Below are 27,882 nucleotides of genomic sequence, written 5' to 3'. Positions count from 1 at the left end.
ATAAAGTCCGTCTTGTCGCAAAAGGATATAGTCAAGAATACGACATCGATTACGAAGAAACATTTGCCCATGTTGCACGAATGGTTACTGTAAGATGTTTGATCACCATTGCATATATTAAAAAATGGAATATTTACCAAATGAATGTTAAAAATGTCTTTCTAAATGGGGACCTTAATGAAGAAGTCTACATGGATGTTCCTCCTGGTATGAACGTACCAAAGGGGAAAGTCCTTCGTTTGCAAAAAGCGCTTTATGGTTTAAAACAAGCCCCTAAGGCTTGGTATGATCGATTTAATGATGTGATGGTTCAAGATGGTTTTACCTCATACTACACTGACACTGCTCTGTTCGTCAAAAAGTCTGATGCAGGAATTGTGTTTTTAGTGTTGTATGTTGATGATATGTTGATAACAGGTAGTGACATAAAGGGCATCAGAAACATTAAAACCACTATAAAGGAAAGGTTTGAAATGTCAGACTTGGGGTATCTGACTTACTTTCTTGGTATCGAGGTAGCCTACTCTCATAGAGGCTATTTTTTGTCTCAAACTAAACTTGCTTGTGAGATTCTTGACAGATCAGATATTACTGATGATAAAATCTGTGAGACCCCTGAAATTGTGGGATCAAAAATGAAGATCGATGATGGGAAACCTTTGGAGGATCCTACCCCCTACCGGCAACTTGTGGGATCTCTAATGTATCTTACCATCACAAGGCCGGACATCTCTCATGTCGTGCATACTGCAAGCCAATTTCAGCATGCTCCTACATCCGTTCATATGAGTGTAGTTCTCCGAGTTGTCAGATACATAAAGAGAACTTTAAACAAGGGAGTTTTCCTTTCCTCATCTTGTGAGTTAAATTTAATTGCATATACCGACTCTGATTGGGGGGGTGACCCAAATAATCGTCACTCCACTACAGGTTTTTGCATTTTTTTAGGTGAATCCCTGATCTCAAGGAGATGTAAGAAACAACAAAAGGTGTCTCTATCGTCCACCGAAGCAGAATATCGAGCCATGGCTTCTACAACTATGGAGATTGTCTGGATTCATCAGTTGCTGCAAGACAAGGGAATTCCAATTCAGGAACCCACAAAGTTGTGTTGTGATAATAAGAGTGCAATCTATATTCCTAAGAATCACACTTTTCATGAGCGGACAAAGCATATTGAGATGGACTGCCATTATGTCAGAGAGGCATATCTACAAAAAGTCATCGATCTTCCTTATGTGACTTCAGAATATCAGTTGGCAGATTTCTTCACCAAGGCGCTTTGCTCTTCAAGATTCAACTTTCTCCTTAGCAAACTTCCGGTCATTGTGCCCTAAGTTTGAGGGAGGGTGTTAAATTGTATCTCTCTTATGTAAATATTTACATATATATATATAAAGAGAGATACATATACATATATACATGATATATATATGTATATGTGTCTATCTTTATATATATATATATATATATGTAAATATATTAAAACCCGCAAGGGTATTATAGTCATTTCCCTTCTTTTGCGCATATTCATAATTATGAATATGTTGTAATATTTTTTGTACTTTTACTTTTTCTTCTTTTTCTTTTTTCTTCATTTTATTTTTTCTTTTTTGTTTGACTCAAGTCAAACTTGGAGGGGGCTCAACACTAGTTGTTGAGCCTCTCCAACGGTTAGAATTCTAACCGTTGGAGGGGCTCCAACAGCTAGTGGAGCCCCTCCAAGGCTCCTTGCTTCTTATAAATAGGGGAGTTCCCCCTTTGTAAAACTCACTTCTTGGAGCTTTTGTTCTCAATTCTTCTCAATAAAATTCTTTATATTTTGTATGCCTTTGTGCATTTGAGTTTCTTTATTGTACCTTCGTGTACATTTGTTCTAAGTGTTCTTGTGCATTTGTGCACATTGGTGGTGTTGTGCTTATCGCACACTTTATCTCTTTTTTGAGATATTTTCACAGCAACGCCTACCTTCTTACGTATCTCCTTGTTTCGAATCTTATCTTTTATTGTATTTCCACACATCCATCTAAGCATACGCATCTCAGCTACACTCATTTTTTGAATATGATGTGTCTTGGCAGCCCAACATTTTGTACCATATAGTAAAGCAGGCCTAATTGTCGTCCTATAAAACTTTTCCTTCAACCTCAATGGCATTCTACGATCGCACAACACTCCAGTTGCACTTTTCCATTTCATCCACCCAACCTTTATCCTATGATTTACATCTCCATCAATTTCTCCATACTTTTGAATGATAGATCCAAATATTTGAAACAGTTATCCACCGATATTTCTTGCTCACCAAGCTTCATTATACTCCCATCACTACTTTGTTGCTTACTAAACCGACATTCCATATATTCTGTCTTACTCTTACTCAGCTTAAAACCTCTTGCTTCCAATGTATGTCTCCATAATTCTAACTTAGCATTAACCCCAGCTCTAGACTCATCAATCAAAACAATATCATCAGCAAACAACATACACCACGGCACATTTTCTTGAATTGATCTTGTAAGTTCATCCATCACTGTAGCAAATAGGAAAGGGCTTAATGCAGATCCTTGATGTAACCCAACCGTTATAGGAAAATTGGTTGTCACCCCTCCACAAGTGCGGACATTGGTTACTACTCTTTCGTAAATATCTTTAATTATACTAATTTACTTGAGAGAAATACCTTTCTTCATCATTGTCCATCAGAGAACATCCCTAGGTACTCTATCGTATGCCTTCTCCAAATCAATAAAAACCATATGCAAATCTTTGATCCTCTCTCTATATCTCTCAATAAGTTGTCTAAGACGATGTATAGCTTCCATAGTTGATCTTTCAGGCATAAAACCAAATTGATTCTTTGATATCATGACAACCTTCCTCAACCTATACTCAATCACCCTCTCCCAAAGTTTCATGGTATGACACATGAGTTTTATACCACAATAGTTTGTGCAATCTTGTATATCACCCTTAATCTTATATAGAGGCACCAAAGTACTCTTCCTCCACTCATTAGGCATCTTATTTGTCCGCCAAATCTTGTTAAAAAGATTTGTCAACCATTTTAAACTTTTCTCACCCAAGCATTTTCAAGTCTCGATAGGTATATCATCTGGGACAACTGCCCTTCTGAATTTCATTTTCTTCAAAGCCTCTGCAATTTCTTTCTTTTGAATCTTGCGCATGAAGTCAGGATTCATCTCATGAAAAGGAATGGAGAAGTCTCCAAGATCCTGAGCATGAATTTCATTAAATAGCTTATCAAAATAATCTTTTCATCTCTCCTTAATCTCCTCATCTTTGACTAAAACCCTTTGCGTTTCATCTTTGATACATCTAACCATACTCAGATCCCTCGATTTCCTATCTCTCATCTTTGCAACCCTATAAATATCCTTCTCGCCCTCTTTGGTATCCAACTTGTCATAAACCTCATTATATACCCTATCTCTTGCGTTTCGAACTACTTTTTTAGCTTCCTTCTTTGCTATCATATTCTTCTTCAAATTCTCATTATCACGACTCTTACTTAGATTTCTATAACACTCTCTTTTAATCATAATAGCTAATTTGACATCCTCGTTCCACCATGATGTATCCTTACCTAGCGGTGCACTGCCTTTAGACTCACCCAAGACCTCCTTAGCCATCTTTTTCATGCCACCCGCTATCTTATTCTACATTGATTCTGAATCCTCCTCGAGACACCAATCATCTTCTTTAACTACCTGCTCTACAAGCATTTCTTGTTTAGCTCCTTTCAGTGCCCACCACTTAATTCTAGGATCTATCCTGTGTCTATCCCTTTTGCGGCATTTTCTAATTCTAAGATCTAAAATTAAGACTCTATGTTGTGTAGCTACACTTTCTCCCGGTACAGCCTTACAATCGATGCAACAACCCCTATCTCTCTTTCTAAGTAGGAAAAAATCTATCTGACTCGTAATAACCCCACTTTTAAATGTTACTAGATGAGACTCCTTCTTCCTAAACCAAGTGTTTAGTAAGATCATATCATAGGATAAACCAAAATCTAAAATCCGTTCTCCACTTTCGTTTCTTTCTCCTATACCATAGCCTCCATGGATACTATCAAATTCATCCCTAATAATGCCTACATGTTCATTAAGGTCACTGCCGATGAAAAGCTTTTCTCCATAAGATATCCCTTGTACTACTCCATCTAAATCTTTCCAAAATTGACGCTTAATGGAATCATCTAAACATACTTGAGGTACATAAACACTAATAATATTAATAATATGCGTACCTAATACTAATTTAATAAGTAAAATCCTATCACTCTTCCTATGGACCTCAACTATATTATCTATAAACTCACGACTCAAAACAATCCCTACTCCATTCCTATTACTATTTATTTCTGTATACCAAATCTTATATCCCCAAGGTTCTATCACTTTTGCTTTCTCACCTACCCATTTTGTCTCTTGTAAACACAAAATATTCATCTTTCTCCTACACATAACATCTACTAACCCTGTAACGCCCCAAAATTTCAAACTTGCAAACCTTTCAGAAAAAACAGACAAGAGAATAAAAAAGAATCTTTGTCTCAGAGATGATTTACGAAATCAGCGGAAGACTATACTTTTGTTAATTTCAGAAATCCAAGCTGACAACTTTGGGCGCGTTAGCTAAAAGAACCAAAACGCACAACCCATGCTACTTGCAAACACATGGAAAAAACTACTTTCATTTAAGAAGTTCTCCAAATAATACAAACTTCGGATATCCCAAGGAAAATTCGTTACAAAACCCCAAACAACAGGACGCGAGCTAAGAGCAAGAAGAAGGATGTCTTGGAGTCATCTTGCCATCGCGTCATCGCTTGTGGTGTACCTAATCATCACCTGTACCCATAGAATGGGTTAGTTTCGCGAAAAACTAGTAGGTGCACAAGAGAGACTACAAGGAACTGAATTATGTAAATTTAATTCAGTAGGTTACACAGTTTAAAGCAGATATGCAGTTAAACAGGTAAACAATGGACGTAGATAACTAGTGCAAACGCGTAAGTAGTGCAAACGCGTAAGTAGTGCAACCGAACAAGTAGTGCAAGCAAACAAGTAGTGCAAGCGAATAAGTAGTGCAAGCGAGTCAGTAGTGCAAATGAGTCTCACGACCCAACAACCAATGTGAATAGACTTTATGTTCCGATATTACTGGTCTGCGGGTACGCGCAGGCAAAACGTAAAAACAACTAAGACTAGTTCGGGCGTCTGTTATTCTATGTATTTTCAATAACCCGAATAGCTAGTTGAGTCTGCTCCAAATGGGACGGTTTTAGCCGAGAGAGGATTCCCCAGAGGCTGAAAAGCAGTGCTACGGATGCATCCAACTTCTGCAGAAGTGTTGAGCTAACTGTTGTAGCCCCTTTCCCCTAACTCCAATGACTGGGGAAGTCGGATCATTGCCCGTAGGGTGGTTGTTAACAACCTATCCATTGGAGTTTTTGTACCGCTCTGTCCTCTCCCTTGACAGAACAACCAGAAGCGAATGGGTGCGTTAGGGGTTGCTTAACTAACGACCCATCCTATGTTGTGGTCTTCAAACCACTCTAGCATCTTGCCTGTGAAGGCGAATGTGAGGCCATTTATGTGATTACAGCATTGTGCATTTAGCACTTTTCGAGGTCGCACAACCATCTCATCCGATCATCGCAGTACTAGACGTGTCGTGCACGACTACGAGTACTCTAGGATGAAGGGGGTATAGCTCCTCAATAGAAGCCTCAACAAGAGTGTTTCACAAAGATGTAAAGTTTATCTACTTTACTTTATCTTTTGAAACAACAGTACCTTGTACCAACATTATGCATGTGATTATCTCGAATCACATCCGCTATTGGGGTATCTACATATCTCGCATGACTCGATACCGGCCTCGATAGACGGGATACGGGTTTCTCAACAGAACACCCGCTAAGAAGTTCGCTCGAACCCCCAATTCGGGATCACCCGAGATATGCCAAAAAGGCGAGCAGAACCAGTCAGTCACTTCCTTCCAAATGCTTCGATTTGGAGCAGTCTTTGATGCTTTTGCGCAGCTCCCTAAATCTCAAGTCGACTCTGCAGGACTGCGTACACTAAGAGCCAGGATCCTTGCGAGGTATCCCTCTCCTTAGACGAGGATGTGTCGCTCGCTCCCAACTAAACTCTTGTCGCAAGAGGGAGAGTGGTAAATGCCCCTTTCATCCTCCACGAAGATACCTTTAAGGCATACGCAAAGAGCAAGAACTTGCACGTCATCTGCAATAGCAAGGCAATACCAACACATATACAAAAGCAAGAGCCTAGGCGCACAGCGCAATGGCAAGGTAAAGGTAGTAAGCAGAAGTGCAACACAAAATCTCGACGCGATACGTGACGGCAAGTAAAAACTGATAGAAGGTAAAGAGAAAGGGTTGTAAAACCGCATCCTTGAGTGAAGTGCATACTCGTATAAATATAGATATTTGTACGTATATATTCACGTTTACTAGGAATTCCTCGTTGGAGACCAACAATTGTAATGATATGTCCCCATCACGATGTAGCTTCCAAAGATTTCTCTGGCCTATCGGCCAAGGTTATAGGCTAGCGCACATTGGCAAACAAAAAGGCAGTGGCCTATGGCCCCTGCTGGCACACAGAAAGGCAGGGGCCGATGGCCCCTGCTGGCTCAACTAAAAGGGGCAGGGAGGAGGAGCTCGGCCCCTCCCCTGCCATAGCAGAGAACAGGGAGGAGGGGCTCGGCCCCTCCCCTACCATAACGGAGAGCAGGGAGGGGTGTCGTGCCCCTCCCCTGCTAAAAGGGGGCACAGGGAGGGGGTTTGACCCCTGGCGTAGCCACACAGAGAGGTGAGGGAGAGAAAGAGAAGAGACTGAGAGGGAAAAGAGGGGAAGAAAGGAAGCGGTGGCGTACCAGGAGGTTTTCGGAGGAAGCTCGCCGAAGAGGAGCTCGCCGGAAAGAAAGGGGGGGTCGCCGATGTTGGTGGCGGCTGGTTGTCGAGAGTCGCCGGCGTCGGTGACGGTGGATGAGCGAGAGAGAGAGAGTCGGGAAGAGACGAGAGGGCGAGAGGCGGTGAGGGGGTTTCGTAACCCTCCTCCCGCCTGCCTTGCTGTCTTAAAAGACAGCGAGAGGCGGTGGTCTGGGTCGGGTCCAGATCCGGCCCGAACCAAAACAATTTTTTTTTTTTCGTTACATCCTACCCTCCTTAAAATAATTTCGTCCGCGAAATTTCTATTACATATATTGGTCAAAATACAAGTCAGGGTATTTATCTCTGATATCAGACTCAGGCTCCCATGTACATTCATTAATTCCATGGTGTTGCCAACGTACTTTTACAAGAGAAATCGTCTTCGATCTAAGCACTTGGTCTCAACGATTGCCACTGGTCTTTCCTCAAACGTCAAGTCTTTTTGGATATCCACATCATCATAATGAATGATGTGTGATGGGTCGTGAACGTATCTTCTCAACATAGATACGTGAAAGACGTGGATCTGAGCGTACTGAGGAGGCAGTGCAACGCGGTAAGCCGTCTCGCCGATCCGATTCAAGATCTCAAAAGGTCTGACGAATCGCGGACTCAGTTTTCCCTTCATCCCGAACCGGAAAACGCTCTTTGTAGGAGATACCTTAACAAAAACCATATCTCCCGTTGAGAACACGAGCTCTCTACGTCGACGATCGGTGTAACACTTTTGTCGACTTTGTGTGGTACGCAGACGTTCCCTGATCATCTGCACTTGCTGAGTATAGTGTTGTAGCACTATAGGTGCATCTAGCATCCGTTCACCAACCTCATCCCAGTAAACAGGTGATCGACAAGGCTTCCCGTACAAGGCTTCGTACGGGGCCATGCCGATACTCGCATGATAACTATTATTGTACGTGAATTCTGCCAACCCGGTATGAGAGTCTAATTCTCCCTTCCAGTCTAACATGCACGCTCACAGCATGTCATCCAAAGTCTGAATCGTGCGTTCAGATTGTCCATCGGTCTGAGGGTGGAAGGCAGTGCTGAATTTTAGCTTTGTGCCCAAGGCCAACTGCAGTTGCCCCCAAATCCTGGAGGTGAACCTCGGGTCACGATCGGAGATGATTGACACAAGAACACCGTGCAATCTCACAATCTCCCTGACATAGAGGTCTGCCAAGCTGTCCAGTGACTGACTGAGCCGTATAGGGAGGAAATGCGCCGATTTAGTGAGTCGATCCACGATCACCCAAATCGCATCGTGTTTCCTCCGCGTCCTCGGCAAACCGACAATGAAGTCCATCGTGATGTCCTCCCACTTCCATTGTGGAATCTCCATCTGCTGCATCACTCCACCGGGTCGCTGGTACTAGATCTTAACCTGTTGGCAAGTCAAGCACTTTGAAACGTACTCGGCTACGTCCCGCTTCATTCCACTCCACCAATATCTACGCTGCAAAACTTTGAACATCTTTGTGCCACCCGGGTGAATCATATACTTGGACTTGTAGGCCTCAGCGAGAATCTCATCTCTCAAAATAGGATCTTCTGGCACCCAGAGACGATCCTTACACCATACACCTCCTTCCTCACTCAGTCGGAAGGAAGTATCGGCCCGCTGCGCTAGAGCCTTCAGCTTTTCGTACTGCGCATCGATCTTCTGATTGATCGAAACTGGAGTGACCGCAAACGGTTCCCACGATATCAGATCCTCGATCAGCTTCCACCCCACAAATAACAAATTAACGGAAACGCTGGGAGACTTGCGGCTCAGAGCGTCGGCCACAACGTTCGCTTTTCCTAGGTGGTAGGACAAGGTAAAGTCGTAATCCTTGAGAAATTTCAGCCAACGTCGCTGCCTCATATTCAGCTCCTTCTGCGAGAACAAATATTTTAGGCTCTTATGATCTGTAAAAGCCTCGAAGCGCTCCCCATACAAATAGTGCTGCCATATCTTCAATGCGAAGGCCACCACTGCTAACTCCAAATCATGAGTCGGATAGTTCTTCTCATGTATTTTAAGTTGGCGCGATGCATAGGCGATCACTCTATCGTTCTGCATTAAGACGCAACCCAAACCTGTCCCGGAAGCGTCGGTGTAAATCACGAAGCCGCCTTGACCCGAAGGTAAGGCCAAAATAGGAGCGGTCGTAAGACGTTCCTTCAACATCAGAAAACTGCCCTCGCACATGTCGTCCCACACGAACTTAGCTTCTTTCTTCAGGAGCTCCGTCAAGGGTAGAGAGATCTTAGAAAAGTCCTGGATAAATCTTCGGTAATACCAAGCTAATCCAAGAAAACTTTGAATGTCGCGAACATTCCTTGACTGCTGCCAACTGAGTACGGCCTCGACTTTCGCTGGATCCACGGACACACCTTTCTTGGATATGACATGTCCCAAAAACATGAACTCCTCAAGCCAAAACTCGCACTTAGAGTACTTAGCGAACAAACGCTCATTTCGCAAGGTTTCGAGAATAACTCTCAAGTGCTCACGATGTTGCTCCCAGCTATCTGAATACACCAAGATGTCGTCGATGAACACGATCACAAAGGTGTCCAAGAAGGGTTTGAACACCCTATTCATGAGATCCATGAATGCTGCAGGAGCGTTAGTGAGTTCAAAGGGCATGACCGTAAATTCGTAATGCCCATACCTGGTCCGGAAGGCCGTCTTGGAGATATCATATCCCTTAATTATGAGTTGATGATACCCAGATCTAAAGTCGATCCTTGAGAAGATCTTGGCCCTCTGCAACTGATCGAACAAATCTTCGATGCGTGGCAACGGGTACTTGTTTTTTATTGTCACCTGGTTAAGCATTCGATAATCGATGCACAACCGCAATGATCCGTCCTTCTTTTTCACGAACAAGACGGGAGCTCTCCAAGGCGAGACACTGGGGCAAATGAATCCCTGATTCATCAACTCCTGCAACTGCTTCTTGAGCTCTCTGAGCTCGGCTGGCGCCATCCGATATGGAGCCTTAGAAATTGGCGTAGTACCCAGCAGCAACTCGATGCTGAACTGCACCTTGCGAGGTGGAGGAAGGCCTGGCAGTTCCTCCGAGAAGACGTCTGGAAAATCTCAAACAATCTCCAAGTCTCCCATCGACTCGGACTGGATGACACTGACCAAAAAGGCAGTGCATCCCTTCCTCAGGTAGCTCTGCGCCTTCAGCGACGAAATCAACTTGCTCGCCCGAACGGGTTTCACGATCTTGAATTCCATCTTGGGCATTCCTGGTGGAGATAAGACCATCCTGCTATCTCGGCAGAAAATCTTGGCATGATACTTGTGCAGCCAATCCATGCCTAGGATGACGTCAAATTTCGTCATCACTAGCAGGATAGCACAAGCCGGTAAATATCGATCTGCCAAGACTACGTCCAACTCTGGTACGTAGGTCGCACAAATGGTGTTTTTCCGAATCGGGTTATACACTTCAAGGGTATTATGCAAGGGTTTTACAGGTATGTGCAAAAACTCGGCAAAATTTACCGAAATAAAAGAGTCTGTGGCACCACAATCAAAAAGCACAAAAGCCGCTTGGTTAGCGACAAAAATGGTACCTTGCACTAGGTCGCCCTTGGTCAACTGCTCGGCCTTGGCTGAGTAGACGTGTCCTGGCGCCCTCCTTTGACCGCTCGTCTGCGGTTGTGGCGTTTGATACTGTTGTTGCGGCTTTGGTGGCTGAGGGAGCAAAGGTGCTCCGCTGGTCTGCCTGGAATCGTCAGCCGCCTTTTTGCGGCAATCACGGACGTAGTGGCCCATCTTGCCACAATACAGGCATCCGCCTGTATCGAGCGGGCACGCCTGCCCAAAGTGAGATCGCTGGCATCTGGGGCATACGCTGTGAGCCTGCTGCCTGGCTGGAGGGTTGCCCTGTGGCCGCTGACGCTTCGAAGGAGGATATTGTTTCTTTCCTCCTTCGCTTTTTACAGGAAGGAACGGTCGTTTGCCTAGGTCGCCGGAAGGTGTCTTCGGCTCACCACCCGTAGCGAGTGGCCTCCTGCTCTGAGTACTCTTAGTGCGCTCCCAGGCTTCACTCAGAATGGTGGCGTCAGCAACTACCACAAAGAAGGTCGAGGGCATGCTCGTTAGGACCCGATGCATGAGTCCCTCCTTCAGCCCCCGAACAAACTTTCCTGCTCACTCGCGATCATCCGCGAACAGGTTGGGGCAGTAGGGTTCCAAACTCTGGAATTTAGCGATGTAATCCGTCAAACTCAAATTGCCCTGGTAGAGCTCCAAGAACTCCACCTTCTTCTTCTCCCTCGCGTGAGGCGGGAAGTAGTTTTCCAAGAAAGCCTTTCTGAAAGCTTCATAAGGAATGGGCGAAATTCTCGAAAACTGCACACCCCGGGCCATGTCCCACCAACTGTGGGCATTCTCTTTCAGCCTGAAGGTCCCGAATAGCGTCTTCTTGTCATCGGGCACTGACAAGACCTCGAACACTCGTTCCACCTCCTTCACCCAGTTATCGACCATGTCTGGGTCGGGCTTGCCGTTGAAGGTCGGAGGTCAAGCATCAGAAATTTCTCATACATCACTGCGGTATGCGGGATCGGCTCAGGAACGGGCGTTGGTTCCCTTTGGGAACGAATCTGGTCTCGCATAGCCGCTGTCAGGGAACCTAGAGAATCCATCACGAATCTCCGTTGATTGACCATTCGTCAGCAGACCCTTCATTCGAGTTCATTGTCATCCTTGGAGTAAACAAGGAATACCAATAATGAGAAATTTTAGGAGGCTCGAAACAAGCAAAAACATAAGTACTATTCATGTTTAACATGAGTAGTTTATGTAACCCCAGCAATGTTGGTACATAAGCAAAACGTGTCAAGCCACTAAACTTAACAATGCAAACTGCACCTACTAAGCAAGAGGAAAGTATACTCACAGCGCGATGCGCATGCTCAATGGTCAAGAATCCTTGCTTCCCTTAGTTCTGATACCAAGTTGTAACGCCCCAAAATTTCAAACTTGCAAACCTTTCAGAAAAACACACAAGAGACTAAAAAGAAATATCTTCATCTCAAAGATGGTTTACGAAATCAATGGAAGACTATACTTTTGTTAATTTCAGAAAGGCAAGCTGGCAACTTTGGGCGCGTTAGCTAAAAGAACCAAAATGCACAACCCATGCTACTTGCAAACACTTGAAAAAAACCACTTTCATTTAAGTTCTCCAAATAGTACAAAATTTGGATATCCCAAAAAAAATCCGTTACAAAACCCCAAACAACAGGACGCGAGCTAAGAGCAGGAAGAAGGACGTCTTGAAGCCATCTTGCCATCGCGCCATCGCTTGTGGTGTACCTAATCATCACCTGTACCTAAAAACTAGTAGGTGCACAAGAGAGACTACAAGGAACTGAATTATGTAAATTTAATTCAGTAGGTTACACAGTTTAAAGCAGATATGCAGTTAAACAGGTAAACAATGGACGTAGATAACTAGTGCAAACGCGTAAGTAGTGCAAACGCGTAAGTAGTGCAACCGAACAAGTAGTGCAAGCAAACAAGTAGTGCAAGCGAATAAGTAGTGCAAGCGAGTCAGTAGTGCAAATGAGTCTCACGACCCAACAACCAATGTGAATAGACTTTATGTTCCGATATTACTGGTCTGCGGGTACGCGCAGGCAAAACGTAAAAACAACTAAGACTAGTTCGGGCGTCTGTTATTCTATGTATTTTCAATAACCCGAATAGCTAGTTGAGTCTGCTCCAAATGGGACGGTTTTAGCCGAGAGAGGATTCCCCAGAGGCTGAAAAGCAGTGCTACGGATGCATCCAACTTCTGCAGAAGTGTTGAGCTAACTGTTGTAGCCCCTTTCCCCTAACTCCAATGACTGGGGAAGTCGGATCATTGCCCGTAGGGTGGTTGTTAACAACCTATCCATTGGAGTTTTTGTACCGCTCTGTCCTCTCCCTTGACAGAACAACCAGAAGCGAATGGGTGCGTTAGGGGTTGCTTAACTAACGACCCATCCTATGTTGTGGTCTTCAAACCACTCTAGCATCTTGCCTGTGAAGGCGAATGTGAGGCCATTTATGTGATTACAGCATTGTGCATTTAGCACTTTTCGAGGTCGCACAACCATCTCATCCGATCATCGCAGTACTAGACGTGTCGTGCACGACTACGAGTACTCTAGGATGAAGGGGGTATAGCTCCTCAATAGAAGCCTCAACAGGAGTGTTTCACAAAGATGTAAAGTTTATCTACTTTACTTTATCTTTTGAAACAACAGTACCTTGTACCAACATTATGCATGTGATTATCTCGAATCACATCCGCTATTGGGGTATCTACATATCTCGCATGACTCGATACCGGCCTCGATAGACGGGATACGGGTTTCTCAACAGAACACCCGCTAAGAAGTTCGCTCGAACCCCCAATTCGGGATCACCCGAGATATGCCAAAAAGGCGAGCAGAACCAGTCAGTCACTTCCTTCCAAATGCTTCGATTTGGAGCAGTCTTTGATGCTTTTGCGCAGCTCCCTAAATCTCAAGTCGACTCTGCAGGACTGCGTACACTAAGAGCCAGGATCCTTGCGAGGTATCCCTCTCCTTAGACGAGGATGTGTCGCTCGCTCCCAACTAAACTCTTGTCGCAAGAGGGAGAGTGGTAAATGCCCCTTTCATCCTCCACGAGGATACCTTTAAGGCATACGCAAAGAGCAAGAACTTGCACGTCATCTGCAATAGCAAGGCAATACCAACACATATACAAAAGCAAGAGCCTAGGCGCACAGCGCAATGGCAAGGTAAAGGTAGTAAGCAGAAGTGCAACACAAAATCTCGACGCGATACGTGACGGCAAGTAAAAACTGATAGAAGGTAAAGGGAAAGGGTTGTAAAACCGCATCCTTGAGTGAAGTGCATACTCGTATAAATATATATATTTGTACATATATATTCATTTAATGGTCGTTTTTAGTTTAATTGAACTTAATTCAATCATCCAAGTCTTTCGTGCAATCTTCCCCTACCTAGGAGGGTTACGAGCTTGCTAACGTCTGCGGAAGTACACGATTGACGCCTCGGGTCGCGAAGCGCGAGTGGGATCCGTCGTAGCTGCAAATATGCGATATTAACATGCAAACCCAGACAAAAGCAAAAGCAAGGCAAAGACTCGACTTCTCGGATACATAGGGCTGGGGCCAACCGTCCCAATTGACTCAAAAAAAAAGATGGAGCAGCTCCAAATGACCCTTGCTGCCAAAAGAGGGATGTAGTCAATGTGAGCAGATGACTCACGTTTACTAGGAATTCCTCGTTGGAGACCACCAATTGTAATGATCTGTCCCCATCACGATGTAGCTTCCAAAGATTTCGCGGGCCTGTCGGCCAAGGGTATAGGCTCGCGCACAAAGGGCAGGGGGCCATCGGCCCCTGCTCGCAAACAAAAAGGCAGGGGCTGATGGCCCCTGCTGGCGCAACTAAAAGGGGCAGGGAGGAGGAGCTCGTGTAACGCCCCGAAATCTTAACCCAGATTTTTGAGGAATTTTTTTTTTTAATACAGCGGAAACCAATCATATCATAGGGCTAAGCATTCCAGAACATTACAGGTGGAGCAAGACCAAAACATTCTTTTCATTTCAAGATCAATGAAAATTAAGATTAGAGTCCTCACACTATTCTTGGAACAATAAATCCAAAATCTCGATCGAAGTTTCATCCCGCAGCCGCTCCTAACTCCAATTCTTCACCTGAAATTTATAGGAATTAGACTACAACTGTCTAAGTAGGAAATCCGTAACTTTTAGTGTGGTACATCATGAATCCAGTATGTGATATGGGTGTGTCAAGTATGATGTTCAGTATATGCCAAAAATAAACAAAGGTCTATACTATGACAGTCAACAATTTATCAGAAGTTAACTAACAGGTAACATTAATAGCAGTATTTATATATATATATATATATATCCCACCACCACAATATGAATCCACACAATTATTCAAAGAAATGCAATTATGACAATTCATAATTCAGGTACGTATTCACACCACAAGGTACATCCATTATGCATAAAGAAACATTAAACCATACCATGATGCATAATTTTAGTACAACAAGACATTTAACATATATTGAAAGTTAAACATCACGCATCCACCAAAGATATAACAATTAAGGAAAACAGATAATGTATGCATGTTCTAATGCATAACAGGAAAATGCATGACTTATGTGTAATGCATGAATCCTCTTATTATCTTTCCTTAAGTTTCCTTTTCCATATGCATGCCCTATTAAATGCATACAATTTAAGTTCCTCTTTTTAATTATCGTTGCCCGCGGATACACCAAACGGATACAAACCCCGAGGTCAAGTAGGTTCCCAGGGTAGCTTAACACACAATTTGTATTTTATTACTGGGTTCCAACTTAGCCCTCGACCAATATCAGGAAACAGCACCATCCATCGGAACATTAGACCTCCACATCTAATGTCGGGGACACAAGGGACACCCCACGCCCACAAGTGTCACTTCCTTGGTACCAAACAAACTCACAGTTGTGACCAACACACCACTCTCGGGTAAAGTGCCAGACTCTCCCTAAAACCGTGGCCAGGAGAAGGAACCTCAATATCGGGTTCAGGAGACCAAATTAAGCGGAGTTTTGTATCCTCACAGTCTCTCCAAGACCGGATCTCTAAGATTCTCATACTCCAGATAAGATATCCTAGAACGTATATTACACTGTTTTTATTCATTATCTTTATATTATGAGCCAATTAATGAGTTTTGCAGTTCCACATGCAAAAATAAGGCAAAAGCTCGCATCAACCTCTGCGAGAACCATCACGAGACTCCAGCCCGTGGAAACACATCGAACAGTGCAATATAGAACAATAATATAAAGTATGATTTTTGCGATGCATTTAAACAATTAAAGAAAAAGCAAACCCAAGCTCCAGGCTCTCCAGGCACAACAATGATTCATTTAGATCATCGCTGCATCATATGCAAAAATCATAACAACTTGCAACGTATGCAATAATACCAACATGATTCCAAATGCACATTCATCCATACCATTTTAACAATGTGTGTGAGCTTCCACAGTCATATGCAAGTGTTCACCATCCATGTGCAAGTGCTTTCATGTAACCACTTAACACACATGCATTCGTCCATAATTCATAAGCACATGAGAACATTTATGCATGATTTGACATGCTAAACACACATTGATTTCACGCATTGATTTCATGTATGCACTTTCCAAAACCAACTTTGCAATAATATGTTAACAGGCACCAAATGCCTCACATGTTACAAACTATAAAGCATGCTAACACGTGCCATTAAATATTCACAAGCTCAAATGTATGTATATAATAACCGATAGAGTTATCAACATAAATTTGTTAACATTGAATTAACTTATGTATGTCCTACACATGCTTAGACACTGACCTGTGCCAAAAACCGAAAGTTTCTCGATAGCTTTATTTCCCTTGCACCCAAGTTAACGACCCAAGTACCCGCATCGGGTATTCAATGAATATTGCCCATTAGGCAAGATTTCCTAGACACCCACTCAGCGGGAGGGAATAGCAGTAATTAACTTCCTCATTTACCATTTAAGGTACCATAGTAATTTTTTTTTGTAAAACAAGCATAGTAATTTGCTGATTTTCATTACACATGCAATTTTGTCATTTGCATTAAATCTTTTAATTCTAGTTAGGCATCTGACATTGTATATCTTAAGCCATTCACGGTTGTAGTGGTTCAATCAAAATTCTAGAATGTTTATGTCATAGAAAAAAAATTTGTCAATCATAATCCCCACACAGTCAACACAAAAATGAAATTTTCCAAATCATGACTAACTTATGAAGTACCCATTTATTTCTATCCCTACCAAAAATCACCAAAATCCTACTATCAGTTAGAGGTTATGGTCTTTGAGCATATCGGGTGTAGTGAGTCCGTATAGCAGATATAATATGAAAGAAGAAACAAAACCTGTCTGCTAAGGCATGTCTTTATGAAAAGAAAACTCTAGGACAGACTCATCAGAATATGCAGATTTTGATTCCATAGATCATAGCAATAAAAAAACAGAATCTATCATTTATCATATTCAAGTGTTGTCGACCATTTCAATGATGGATTAAATAGGAAAAGAAGTACACTCTCAGGCAGGTATGGATTTGAGATATAGAATCACTGATACATGGATGCCAAATACAAACATGTTCAGAGTTAAGGTAAAATGCAAAAACGTAAGCCTTGCTCGTGGACTTCACCGAAGTGTATTCTGCTCAAACACTCAGTCCATGATTTTTGTCTTAGTATCTACTTGCGAAAGAATTTGCCAATGTGAACCCCAACAACACAAATTTCTATTTTGTGACTCGCACAGGAAGTAAAAAGTGAAAATAACATGCAGAGACCAAGTGTCATTTTTTTTTTTCAATTGAAACTGATGTACACAGAAACTAATAAAAAAATTTGTTTTTCATTGGACGTATTATATAAACAGTCTATTGAAAACCTTGTAGACATTTTTTTTCTTTATTTGGGTTCATAGCAGCCAATACCCCTAAATTTTGGTTTGGGGATTCACGACAACACAAACCCCCAATGTGGTTTGTTCCTAACACCACTGTCCGAAAATCAGAAACCCCCAACTCGGGTATTTGGGGTTAAGAGGAGTACAACCCGATTAGCATAAATCTGAAAACTCATGAATCGGAACCCCTCGTCGTTTTTCAAAAACCCCAATATCATTTGGGTTTTCACAGTAGCCGAAATCCCCATTCTGCCAATTTGGGGTTCCCGATAGCCATTAAACTCCACCCCGTAGCATAACTCTGAAAACCCCGAACCCATTTAGATTTAATAAACCCCAAATCCCCCTTTCATTATTCGAAAACCCCCTTTTCTTTCAATCGATTTAGAGCCTCACCGTAACCCCATCAATGCTTGGACACCGGACACACCAAAACAAGAAAAGAAACAGTAACCCCTACCTTTTTCCGGCGAGGTGGTTGCTGCTACAACGAGAGGAGGTGAAGATCGAGAGGGCGAGAAGGGCTCGGCAGGGCCGGCGGCGTCGATCCAGTCACACGTAACAAGGGTGCCGACGAGAGAGGCTCCAGCGAACTCCAGGGCAGCGTCGATGGCTTGCGTAGAGGGAGACGAGAGAGAGAGGAAGAAAGAAGAGAGCAGAGGTGGGGAGGAAGAGGGGCGAGACCCCCATTTGAAGAGGCAGGAGCACACTGCCCTCCCAGCGGGGCGCTCCAGCCCTCTTCCCCCTTTGTGATATCCCTTTATCGGGCCTTCATATGCCCCTTAACATAAAATCCCTCTTTTTTTTTTTAAGCATGCGGCTTGGGGCCGGGTCCAAGACCCGGGTCTAGCCGCGGTTTTGGATCCGCACCACCCACGCGATATGGATCCACGAGTTGGATCCGAACGGATCCAATCGTGGATCCCTTGATATACATATATACATATTTTTAATTTATGTTATTTATTTTATTTTATTTTTTTATAAGTAAATATATATGGTATTATACTTATATATATAACGATCATATATGGATCTTGGATCTGTGCCCGAATCACACGAATTATGCCTGATTTATAGAAAAAAAAATTCAAATAGCTAACAAAAATACGGTTATTACAGCTCGGCCCCTCCCCTGCCATAGCAGAGAACAGGGAGGAGGGGCTCGGCCCCTCCCCTACCGTAACGGAAGCAAGGAGGGGGCTCAGCCCCCTCCCCTACCATAACGAAGAGCAGGGAGGGGTGTTGTGCCCCTCCCCTGCCAAAAGGGGGCACAGGGAGGGGGTTTGACCCCTGGCATGGCCACACAGAGAGGTGAGGGAGAGAAAGAGAAGAGACTGAGAGGGAAAAGAGGGGAAGAAAGGAAGCGGTGGCGTACCAGGGGGGTTTTGGAGGAAGCTCGCCGAAGAGGAGCTCGTCGGAAAGAAAGGAGGGGTCGCCGATGTCGGTGGCGGCGGGCTGTCGAGAGTCGCCGGCGTCGGTGACGGTGGATGAGCGAGAGAGAGAGTCGGGAAGAGACGAGAGGGCGAGAGGCGGTTAGGGGGTTTCGTAACCCTCCTCCCGCCTGCCTCGTTGTCTTAAAAGACAGCGAGAGGCAGTGGTCTGGGTCGGGTCCGGATCCGGCCCGAACCAAAACAAATTTTTTTTCCGTTACAAACCCTACCAACTTACCAATTAAAGACCCTATGTTCCAAGTGGCTAACCTAATTTTATGGTCTTGAACTGTCTTTTTTACCCACACCCGTCCAATAAAGTGAGGGAACCCTTGCCTATTTGACACTACACCCGGGCGCTGGTGTGACGCGTCGCTTCTGGGCGACGACCTAGTAACCTTTGCCCATTTATCACTGCCTCCAGGCCTATAGAGTACATCGCGTCGCTCGGAAGATGGATAAGAGGAAAAATACTAGGTAGATCCACCGCTTCATATAAAACCAACTTCCACCATCTTCTAGAATTTTCAAATATATTAAACCATATGGATGCCTTGATGAAGTCTTGTTTGCAATAAAACAGGTCTGAATCAAGATATCTGAAATTTAAATATTTCAGAGATGAACGAAAATAGATGGTTTCGACTAAATTAATGGGAAATGCATCTATACAGATAATAGATCAACCATTAGAAATGCATCTATACAAACCACTCCACTTGAAGACACCAAAACTGTACTTCGCATATCTGCACCATTTATGCACTTCATAGCTTTTTCTTTTTTATGGGCAAGCTGGAGGAAGGATAACCCCTATTGGATTTGAACCCCAGACCCCTTATGAGTGTGATCTAAGTTTCTAACCCTGCAGCTATATCATTCAACCCTTGTAAGCTCATAGCTATTAGTAAGCTCTAGTGGAAATGATTTTATGATGCCACAAACCAGTTATCTTCTGCTACAATTCTCTGTGGATAGCTAGCAATAGCGAGTGGATTGTATTCCGCCATAAAAGTTTTACTTTGCTAATTTAACATGGCTAAACTCCAAGAAGACCCCATTATAGTTATGATCAGGTACCTATATAAGGAACAGAAAAGCAGTAAAGCCATAGTAGTTCTGGAACATGTAGGCATTATAAAACTCAAAGTTGAGCCATTGCCCAAATATTAGTTTCTCTTTCAAATCTATAGGGTCCTTATGTTAGTAGATTTCAATATCTTCTTATACTAGAAAAGCAATTTATTTGAAGACCATTACCACTATTTGCACTCTTAATCATATTCTATGCCCAGTAAAAGATCTTATTTAGCATCAGAAATTTTTTAAAGAAAGACCAACTTAAAAGCAAATTATCCTCTAGTACTCGTACCCAAAAGCAAGTGCATACTAAATAGACTATGTGCTTATAGAAAATGCAAATGCCACCATTGAACGTCCTTACTGATGAAGACCAAAAGTCATACAGTGAGCCTGGATGAAACTAGGCATATTTATGCCTCAAAAACCACTCCTATAACATGAGTAAGGCTTCTAGTTTCAAATCTCAGACAACTTCAAAAAGTAATATGGCCAGGCAAGGTTATGCAATCGTCTGGAAATTAGCCATCTGTAAGCTTTCATGTAATATGCTTCATGACAAGCAAACCAAGAGGAAGTTGAGAAGATACCAAAAAGAAGACAACCCTGCCAGGAAGATAGCCACTTATATTATTCACCTGATTCGCCAAAGAAAAAAATCAAGAACCTTCTCAAGGAAGGACAAAATTTTAATTTAATGTCAACGTTCTACAATTAAATAATACATTATCATGCTAAAGTAGCAACATACTAGTATACATGGCATGCATTTTTCCTTTTTTTCTCATTTTCTTCATGGCATTGAATAAGAGTATCTTTTCCAATTTGACCTGTACAACCATGAAGTGTCGGAGAGTAGGAGAGAGACAGCAATGAGGCTGTGATGAAAGAAAAAATACAAATAGATGCCTCTTATGGGCTTACAAGAACACAATGACCACTTATGGGTCAATACAAAACTCATATATAAGACACTTATGGGCTTGAATCACAAGTAAAAATAATGAATATTATTGAAAGATTGGGTGCTTGAGAAAGCAATACCCATCTAAGGGAAAGCACCCATATATATACACAAAGGAGAGCCAATATAGCTCCTGGGAGCATCCCAACAGCTATAAATGTTGTTAAGTTGTATATATATATATATATATATATATGTGTGTGTGTGTGTGTGTGTGTGTTTGTGTGTGTTGTGTGTGTGTGCTATTTACATTGATGTAATAGGTAATACCCTCTAAGGATATTTTCATCTTTTTGTAATAGATGTTGTCCACTTGGGACAGTTTTGTTTTTTTGTTTTTCTTATTTTATTTTTATTTTTTCCTTTATTCCATTGTAGGGGTTTTATGGTCATTGGGACCATAGAGTCGTTGGGAGCCCCAACAGTCACATTTATGACCGTTGGAAGCTCCCAAAGGCTTTATGCCTTGGATCTTTTTGTATATAATGGCACAACCTGTGCCCATTTTTTTCAATGAAATAAAGATGAATATTTTTACATTTTGTGTTTTTTATTTAGTTTCTTAATGTCTTATATGCACTTGGTGCTTGTGTTGTTGCCCCTTATTGGCTATTGTTTTGTCTGATAGTAGACTTGTGCTTGTGCACATTGTGATTGTGATTTTGTAAGCCCTTAATGGCATTGGTTTGTGCTTATGCACTTTTGTGATCGTAATCTTGTAAAGCCCTTAATGGCATTGTTTTTTGTATTTTTCGCTATTTTATTATATGGTATCAAAGCATAGAATTTCTTCTTGGCATTTTGCCTCTTTTGGGTCTTCGAATTCTTTGGTTCGAGTTTGTGCTTCGTGAAGAATACATGATCATTGTGTCAAGGGAAAACTAGACCCGGTATGTATCTCATATCTTTAAGTATTTATTGTGTTATCCTTTACACGCATTATGCATGAGGAAGCACTTATTTTCGTTAATCTTATATATATATATATATGTGTGTGTGTGTGTGTGTGTGTGTGTGTGTGTGTGTGTGTGTGTGTGTTTGCCTTTGTTTTATTAAAAAAAAAAACTTTGAATGTTTTTTTATTATTGTTGGACTTGTTCTAATAAGGTTTATTTGTTTAATCTTGTGAAATTAGATATATGTATGTTTTTTGAAATCATGTTTGAATTTTAATTTTTCAAAAACTTGCTTTATTTGATATATATGTATACAATTTTGTAAGATTGAGCATTTGTTGGCTTTTGTTCTATTATTGAACTTTGTTTTGTTCTTTCTTAAAAAATTGTCATATATTTTAAAATGATTTGAGAAATTTTAAAATAACGGTGTTTTGTGTATTTCATAAGTATGATCTTATGAAATTTTGCTTAAACTTGTGTTTAATCTTTCTCTTTACACTTGGTGTATTAAAAGTAGCATATGAAGTTTTACAAATTATGATCTAGCTTATAAATAATAATAATAATAATTTTTATATTAATTTTGTATCCTTATGCACTTATGATTGCCTTACATGATGAATAAGATTGTTTATTAATGCATAAGGTATTAAGCATAATTTCTTATGGGAAGTCCACTTTAATAAATCTCTTTTATGGTCATTTTTGTGGTCCTTATGATTATGTTATTTTCTTAGTCTCATGACTCTTTAATGAACATTATCTTACATGTTTTGCATGGGATTTAAATATTATGTTTATATTGCATACTTAGTTTTTAATAAAATATTAAGTTGAGAATCATTTGAAACTTCTTTGTGTTTAGCCTTAGTGGGTGTATAAAGCTTACTTGATATGCCGCATAATGTATAAGGCTTACTTGAATGCATGACAAGGTTCGAAAGGTGAACCGGATTGTATTGTGGCTTAAGGTAGAGCTACATGTGGACCTATTGATAGTTGTGTGCTAATGTAGTATTGTTGTGATAATCATATGAATACATTGTTTATATTATGATGCATATGATTAATTGCACTTGATGGTACACAATGATATATTGATATAACCAAGCGGGAGTGGTAGCCCAATTGAATGATGCATAGTAAGGTACATGTCGTAGATGTGTGACTCCATTTTGTTCTTGTGGTAAGAACGTATAATAAACTTAAAAGAGGTATAAGAGACATGAACAGTGTATTAATTTGATTTTTTGGTTGTCCTCTGATGATGTTGGAATCCTTGGATGGTGGTCACGGGGGGGCATGAGGATACTGAACGCCATGTGCAATTTTACCCAGGGTTACCGGAAGCGCCAATATAGTAGGGGAAGTGCGCTTCCCCGATACGCGTTTCGGAAGCACGAAACGTGGTGCTTCCGAAATGCATGAGGAAGTGCACGTTTCAATGGGAAAGCGTGTACCCCTTCAATGGGGTGCATGTACCCCATTAAAGGGGTACGAAGGGGCGATTTTACAGATTTATCCTTTTTTAAAAATTTTTTTCCAAAAAAAATAAAAGAACGAGTTTTTTTAAAAGGGCAAAATAGATATTTTGAAAAATTTGTGAAAACAAAACCCGAAAGGGCTTTAGGGTTTTGTTTTCACGCAACTCAATCCGAGTCTCCTCCCTTCTTCTCTCCTCTCTCTGGCAACCGATCGGCGGAACCCAGAATCCGACGACCTTCACCGATGTCCGACGACCTCCACTGACCGGCGATGAATCCATTCAGGTACGTACTCTCCTCTCTCCATCTCTTCTCTCTGTATCTCCCACAACCTCTCTCTTTCCATCTCTTCTCTCCATCTTTGTTCTCCCTTTCGTATCCCTTTAATGGGGCTCCAATAGTCCGGTAGGAGCAGCTAGTGCAGGTGGTGTGTGTTGGGACGTTGCAGGTTCAAAATCTAATGGTATAGTTGTATGACTGGTAGGGATCTGAGTCCTAACTAATCCCATCTTGCCTCTCAAAAAAAGTACCACCAGTGGCTCCGCGTGGTTGGTATGAGCTGTCAGTACACGTCTCTTTGTGCTGAAAAGTTGTTGGTTCAAAACCCAGTGGTACTTTGAAGTTCAAAATATTTTCTGTTTTAATATTTGGGTTTATTACATGCTAGATGTTAATATTGGTCAAAAAAGAAGGTATAGGACACACCAGTAGCACCAGCCCTTCCTGTTCGGTCAATCCAATGAACATAATCCTCTAGCAGCAACATTTGTGGCAACTAATACCGGAGATCTGCCAGCACGAAATCATTCAGCACCCAATCTCTCTCACCTTGAGACTTATCCCCATGAATAGCAGCTGCACGAAAGTCTCGTCCAATGCTACGAGCAAGCTGGTCACATAACCTCTTTATTGAAAAGAAGATTATGTTTTCTGTCTAATTGCTTTATTTGTCTTTATTTATTATTTTGTTGAGAAATATATGTCTTGACTCTTGTCCTTAGAATGCAAAACATACTAATGCATGTTATACTTTCACAATCAATGTTGTGTCTATTAATATTTTTTTTGTTCAGGAATTAACGTGTGATTTTTGTAATGTATAACATCCTAATGGATTTGTTTCTTGTTTGATAATTTAGCTTAGCTTTATAGATTTTACCTTTGACTAATAACATAGTTTCAACTTTCATCAGCCTTTTACATGTCCAATCCTCTCTCTTAGATAAAGAACTCATTTTTTATTCATTTTTTGTGAATTTGTGCACATATTTTCCGCTACTATATACTATATATTATATATTATATATTAATGTGCATACATTTGTGTATATAAGCGATGATTTGTGTTCTTCACTATCCATCCTTTGCGGTTAATAATAGCTTTTTCAAAGTGTTCTAAAATCATTCCTATACTTTTATGATGCAGGTATATTTGCATGTTCTTTGCTTCATTAATGACCATCACAAGATGATCACGATAATTATGATGATAACGATGATGATTTTTTGTACAACTTGGAGCATGAATCGTCTATTGATGTTGGAAATGACAATACAAGAAAGGGCAAGAGGACTTCTGATTGTCAATATCAGTTTGAGGATAAAAACAAAAATTTATTTGATGAGGAAGATGAAGAAGAATATGACTTGGATGACTACTATTCTGAAGATGACCAAGATGATGAACCACCTAGCATGCATAAAACAACAGTGCTAAAGCGTCATATATTAAAACAAAAGAAGAGTGGACAAGGAAAGCAAGGTGGAACCCAGGTTTTTATGGTGCCTGCAAAAATATTTATCATGTGTCATATACTCAAGTTTTTTCACATCTCATGGGATCTCCAAAGGGACAAAATGTTGGGATTGCTTTTTGTCCTGTAGTTGCAAAAAATGCAGAATTGGCAAGGAAAATTAAGAGGCAAGTTCAACGAGTGGAGGTTTCATCAAGTACATTTGAGTTGAGAATATCAAGAATTGATAAACCGAGGACGCCTATTAGTATAACTACATCATCTAGTGGAAGCCGAAAAATAGTTGATATTCGTGATACCTTTAAAAAGGTAGAAAGAGATGATTAAATCACAAAATTATCAGATTTTTGTCTGCAAATAGCATACCTTTCAATGTGCTTCGATCATCATATTGGGAAGAGATGATATCTGCAGTTAGTAAAGTACCCGGATATAAACCCCCATCATATGAAAAAGCGCGAACAACGTTGCTTGACAGTGAGAAAGAGTATGTTCACAGGGAGTAAAATGAATTTCGAGAAAAGTTTGAAAAGTTTGGAGTTTTCATTGTCTCAGACAGTTGGACAAATATAAAAAACAAACACTTGATAAATATACTTGCATCAAATTGTTTTGGCTCGATGTTCTTATATGCAAGCGATTTTTCTAATGTGCAACAGTCGCAAACATTGCCGAGTTTTTTAAGACGGAATTTAAACTTGTGGGGCCTTCTAATGTAGTGCAAGTGATTACAGACAATGCAGCAAATTGCAAGTTAGCAGGTGAAGAATTAAAACAAATGTATAAGTATATTTTTTGGTCACCATGTATTGTGAACACCTAATTTGATCTTTAAGGATTTGACACATGAGTTTCATTGGTTAGGAGAAACATATTTGCAGAGTAAAGAAATTCTAAAGTATATCACAAATCATTCAAAAGCAATAGCAATTTTTAGAAGCAATAAAGATTGCAAAAACAAGGTGTGCTTCACATTACACTACTTTGAAATGCTTGCTTGATGTGAGGGAAAGCTTGAGGCTCACAGTAATTTCAGATAGATGGAGCGATTGGAAGCAATCATGCATGGATGAAACTATGAAAAAAAGGGTTGTTACAACAGAAACAATTGTTCTTGATGAAGAATATTGAGATTTTGTATGTTTAGCATTATTGATTAAAAAACCCATATATAAGATGATTAAATTTTGTGATCAGGAAAGCCCTATAATTGGTGAAGTGTATGAAGGCATAGACAACATGTTGGGGAAAATCAAAGACAATCTAAAAGGACAATCAGATTTATATGAAAAGATTCATAAGATTGTCTCAAATAGATGGGATAGAATGAATGTGCATCTCCATAGTCTAGCCCACATGCTTACTCCAAAATATTACGAGTCAGAGTATCTCAAGATCCCAGCAGCAGAAGAGGTCAAACGAGTTTCTCTTGGTAAAAATTTTATTATATCTATTTAATAAAGTTTAAAGTTTAAAGTTTAATGATTTAATTATTTTATTATTTCATTTTCATTTTCATTTTCATTTTCATTTTCATTTTCATTTTCATTTTCATTTTCTTGTTATAGTTATTAAACATTTTTTTTTACAGAAAAGGATAATGATATCTTAGACGGTGCAATGCTCGCACTTGAAGTCATATCTGCTAGAAATGAAGAGTTATCTACACTTTATAGGTCACAACTTGTAGCTTTTGCATCAAGAAGTGAAAGATTTAGCCGAAATGCAGCAAGAATAGATGCATTGAATCCTACAATGTTGGTGCTTAATTGGTGACGTTTTTATGGTGGTGATAGACCTGAGTTAAGAGCATTAGTCATTAAGGTTTTATCTCAACCTATTAGCACATCTTCTGCAGAAAAAGTGTAGAGCACCTATAGTTATATTCACAATGTTAAAAGAAATAGACTCAATAAAGATAGTGTTGATACCTTAGTGTATATTCATTCCAATCTTCGATTGATTGATAGGTATAATTAAATTGTGTTGTACTTTTTTTTTTCTCTTTTTCTATCATTGATTGTTTATTAGCATTCATATTTTATATTCTTATTATAAAAAGGTGCAACAATCGCTACAAAGAAGAACCTAGTCGAAAATGGGATATCAATCCAGAACTTCCTATTGTAGAAGAAAACACGTTGAGATTAGAGGACATGCGTTGGAGAGATTTGGATGATAGTGCACAACAATCAAGCACTATTTCTAAATCCAAACCCAAAGATGTAGAACCAAGAGCTTCATTACCTCCAAACAGAGCTAGTAGAACTGCAGATATACAAGAGTGACCATCAGTTCCTCAAGGCCGGATTGATCTTTTCTTTAGCAAGAGACTTAAGCAAGGTATGTTGATCACTTGATCTTGTGTTTTTTATTTTTACTTTTTTCTATATATGTATTTTTTATATTTTAAATTATGATTTTTGAACATTTTAATTTTTGAACATATTCATTATAGGAAATGAAGGAAGGAGCAGAAGGCATGGTCATGAAGGACAAGAAGAGCGTGATAATGCAAAAAGTTCTCAATCTATTGCTGACTTGAAGGGGAAGAGAATGATGACAGATTAATGAACTATTGAATTCTTAATTATTCTTTTGATGATGTAGTTGGAGCACTGACGGAGCCAGGGGTGGGCATGGGTGGGCGGTCGCCCACCCCAGAATTAGAAACCAGAAAAAAAAATTCTTCTGACGATGTTAAAGAAAGAATATGCGTCCATGTGTG

At 40.8% G+C, this 27,882-nt stretch overlaps 1 protein-coding gene across 1 annotated transcript in view; it reads right to left on the bottom strand.

Annotated features, from left to right (window-relative positions):
• Window positions 1-27,882, bottom strand: part of LOC149821051 (6-phosphofructo-2-kinase/fructose-2,6-bisphosphatase-like) — a 227,871-nt gene that overhangs the window by 91,916 nt on the left and 108,073 nt on the right. Inside the window, exon 15 of the mRNA XM_089982049.1 lies at window positions 20,644-20,691. Within this exon, the coding sequence (XP_089838175.1) occupies window positions 20,644-20,691 (48 nt within the window). The remainder of the gene's footprint in view (window positions 1-20,643; window positions 20,692-27,882) is intronic.

Source organism: Nuphar pumila, chromosome 12, assembly GCF_984573655.1.
Source record: "Nuphar pumila chromosome 12, dmNupPumi1.hap1.1, whole genome shotgun sequence".
Classification (NCBI taxonomy): domain Eukaryota; kingdom Viridiplantae; phylum Streptophyta; class Magnoliopsida; order Nymphaeales; family Nymphaeaceae; genus Nuphar; species Nuphar pumila.
This window is presented reverse-complemented; position numbering and strand designations above follow the sequence as displayed.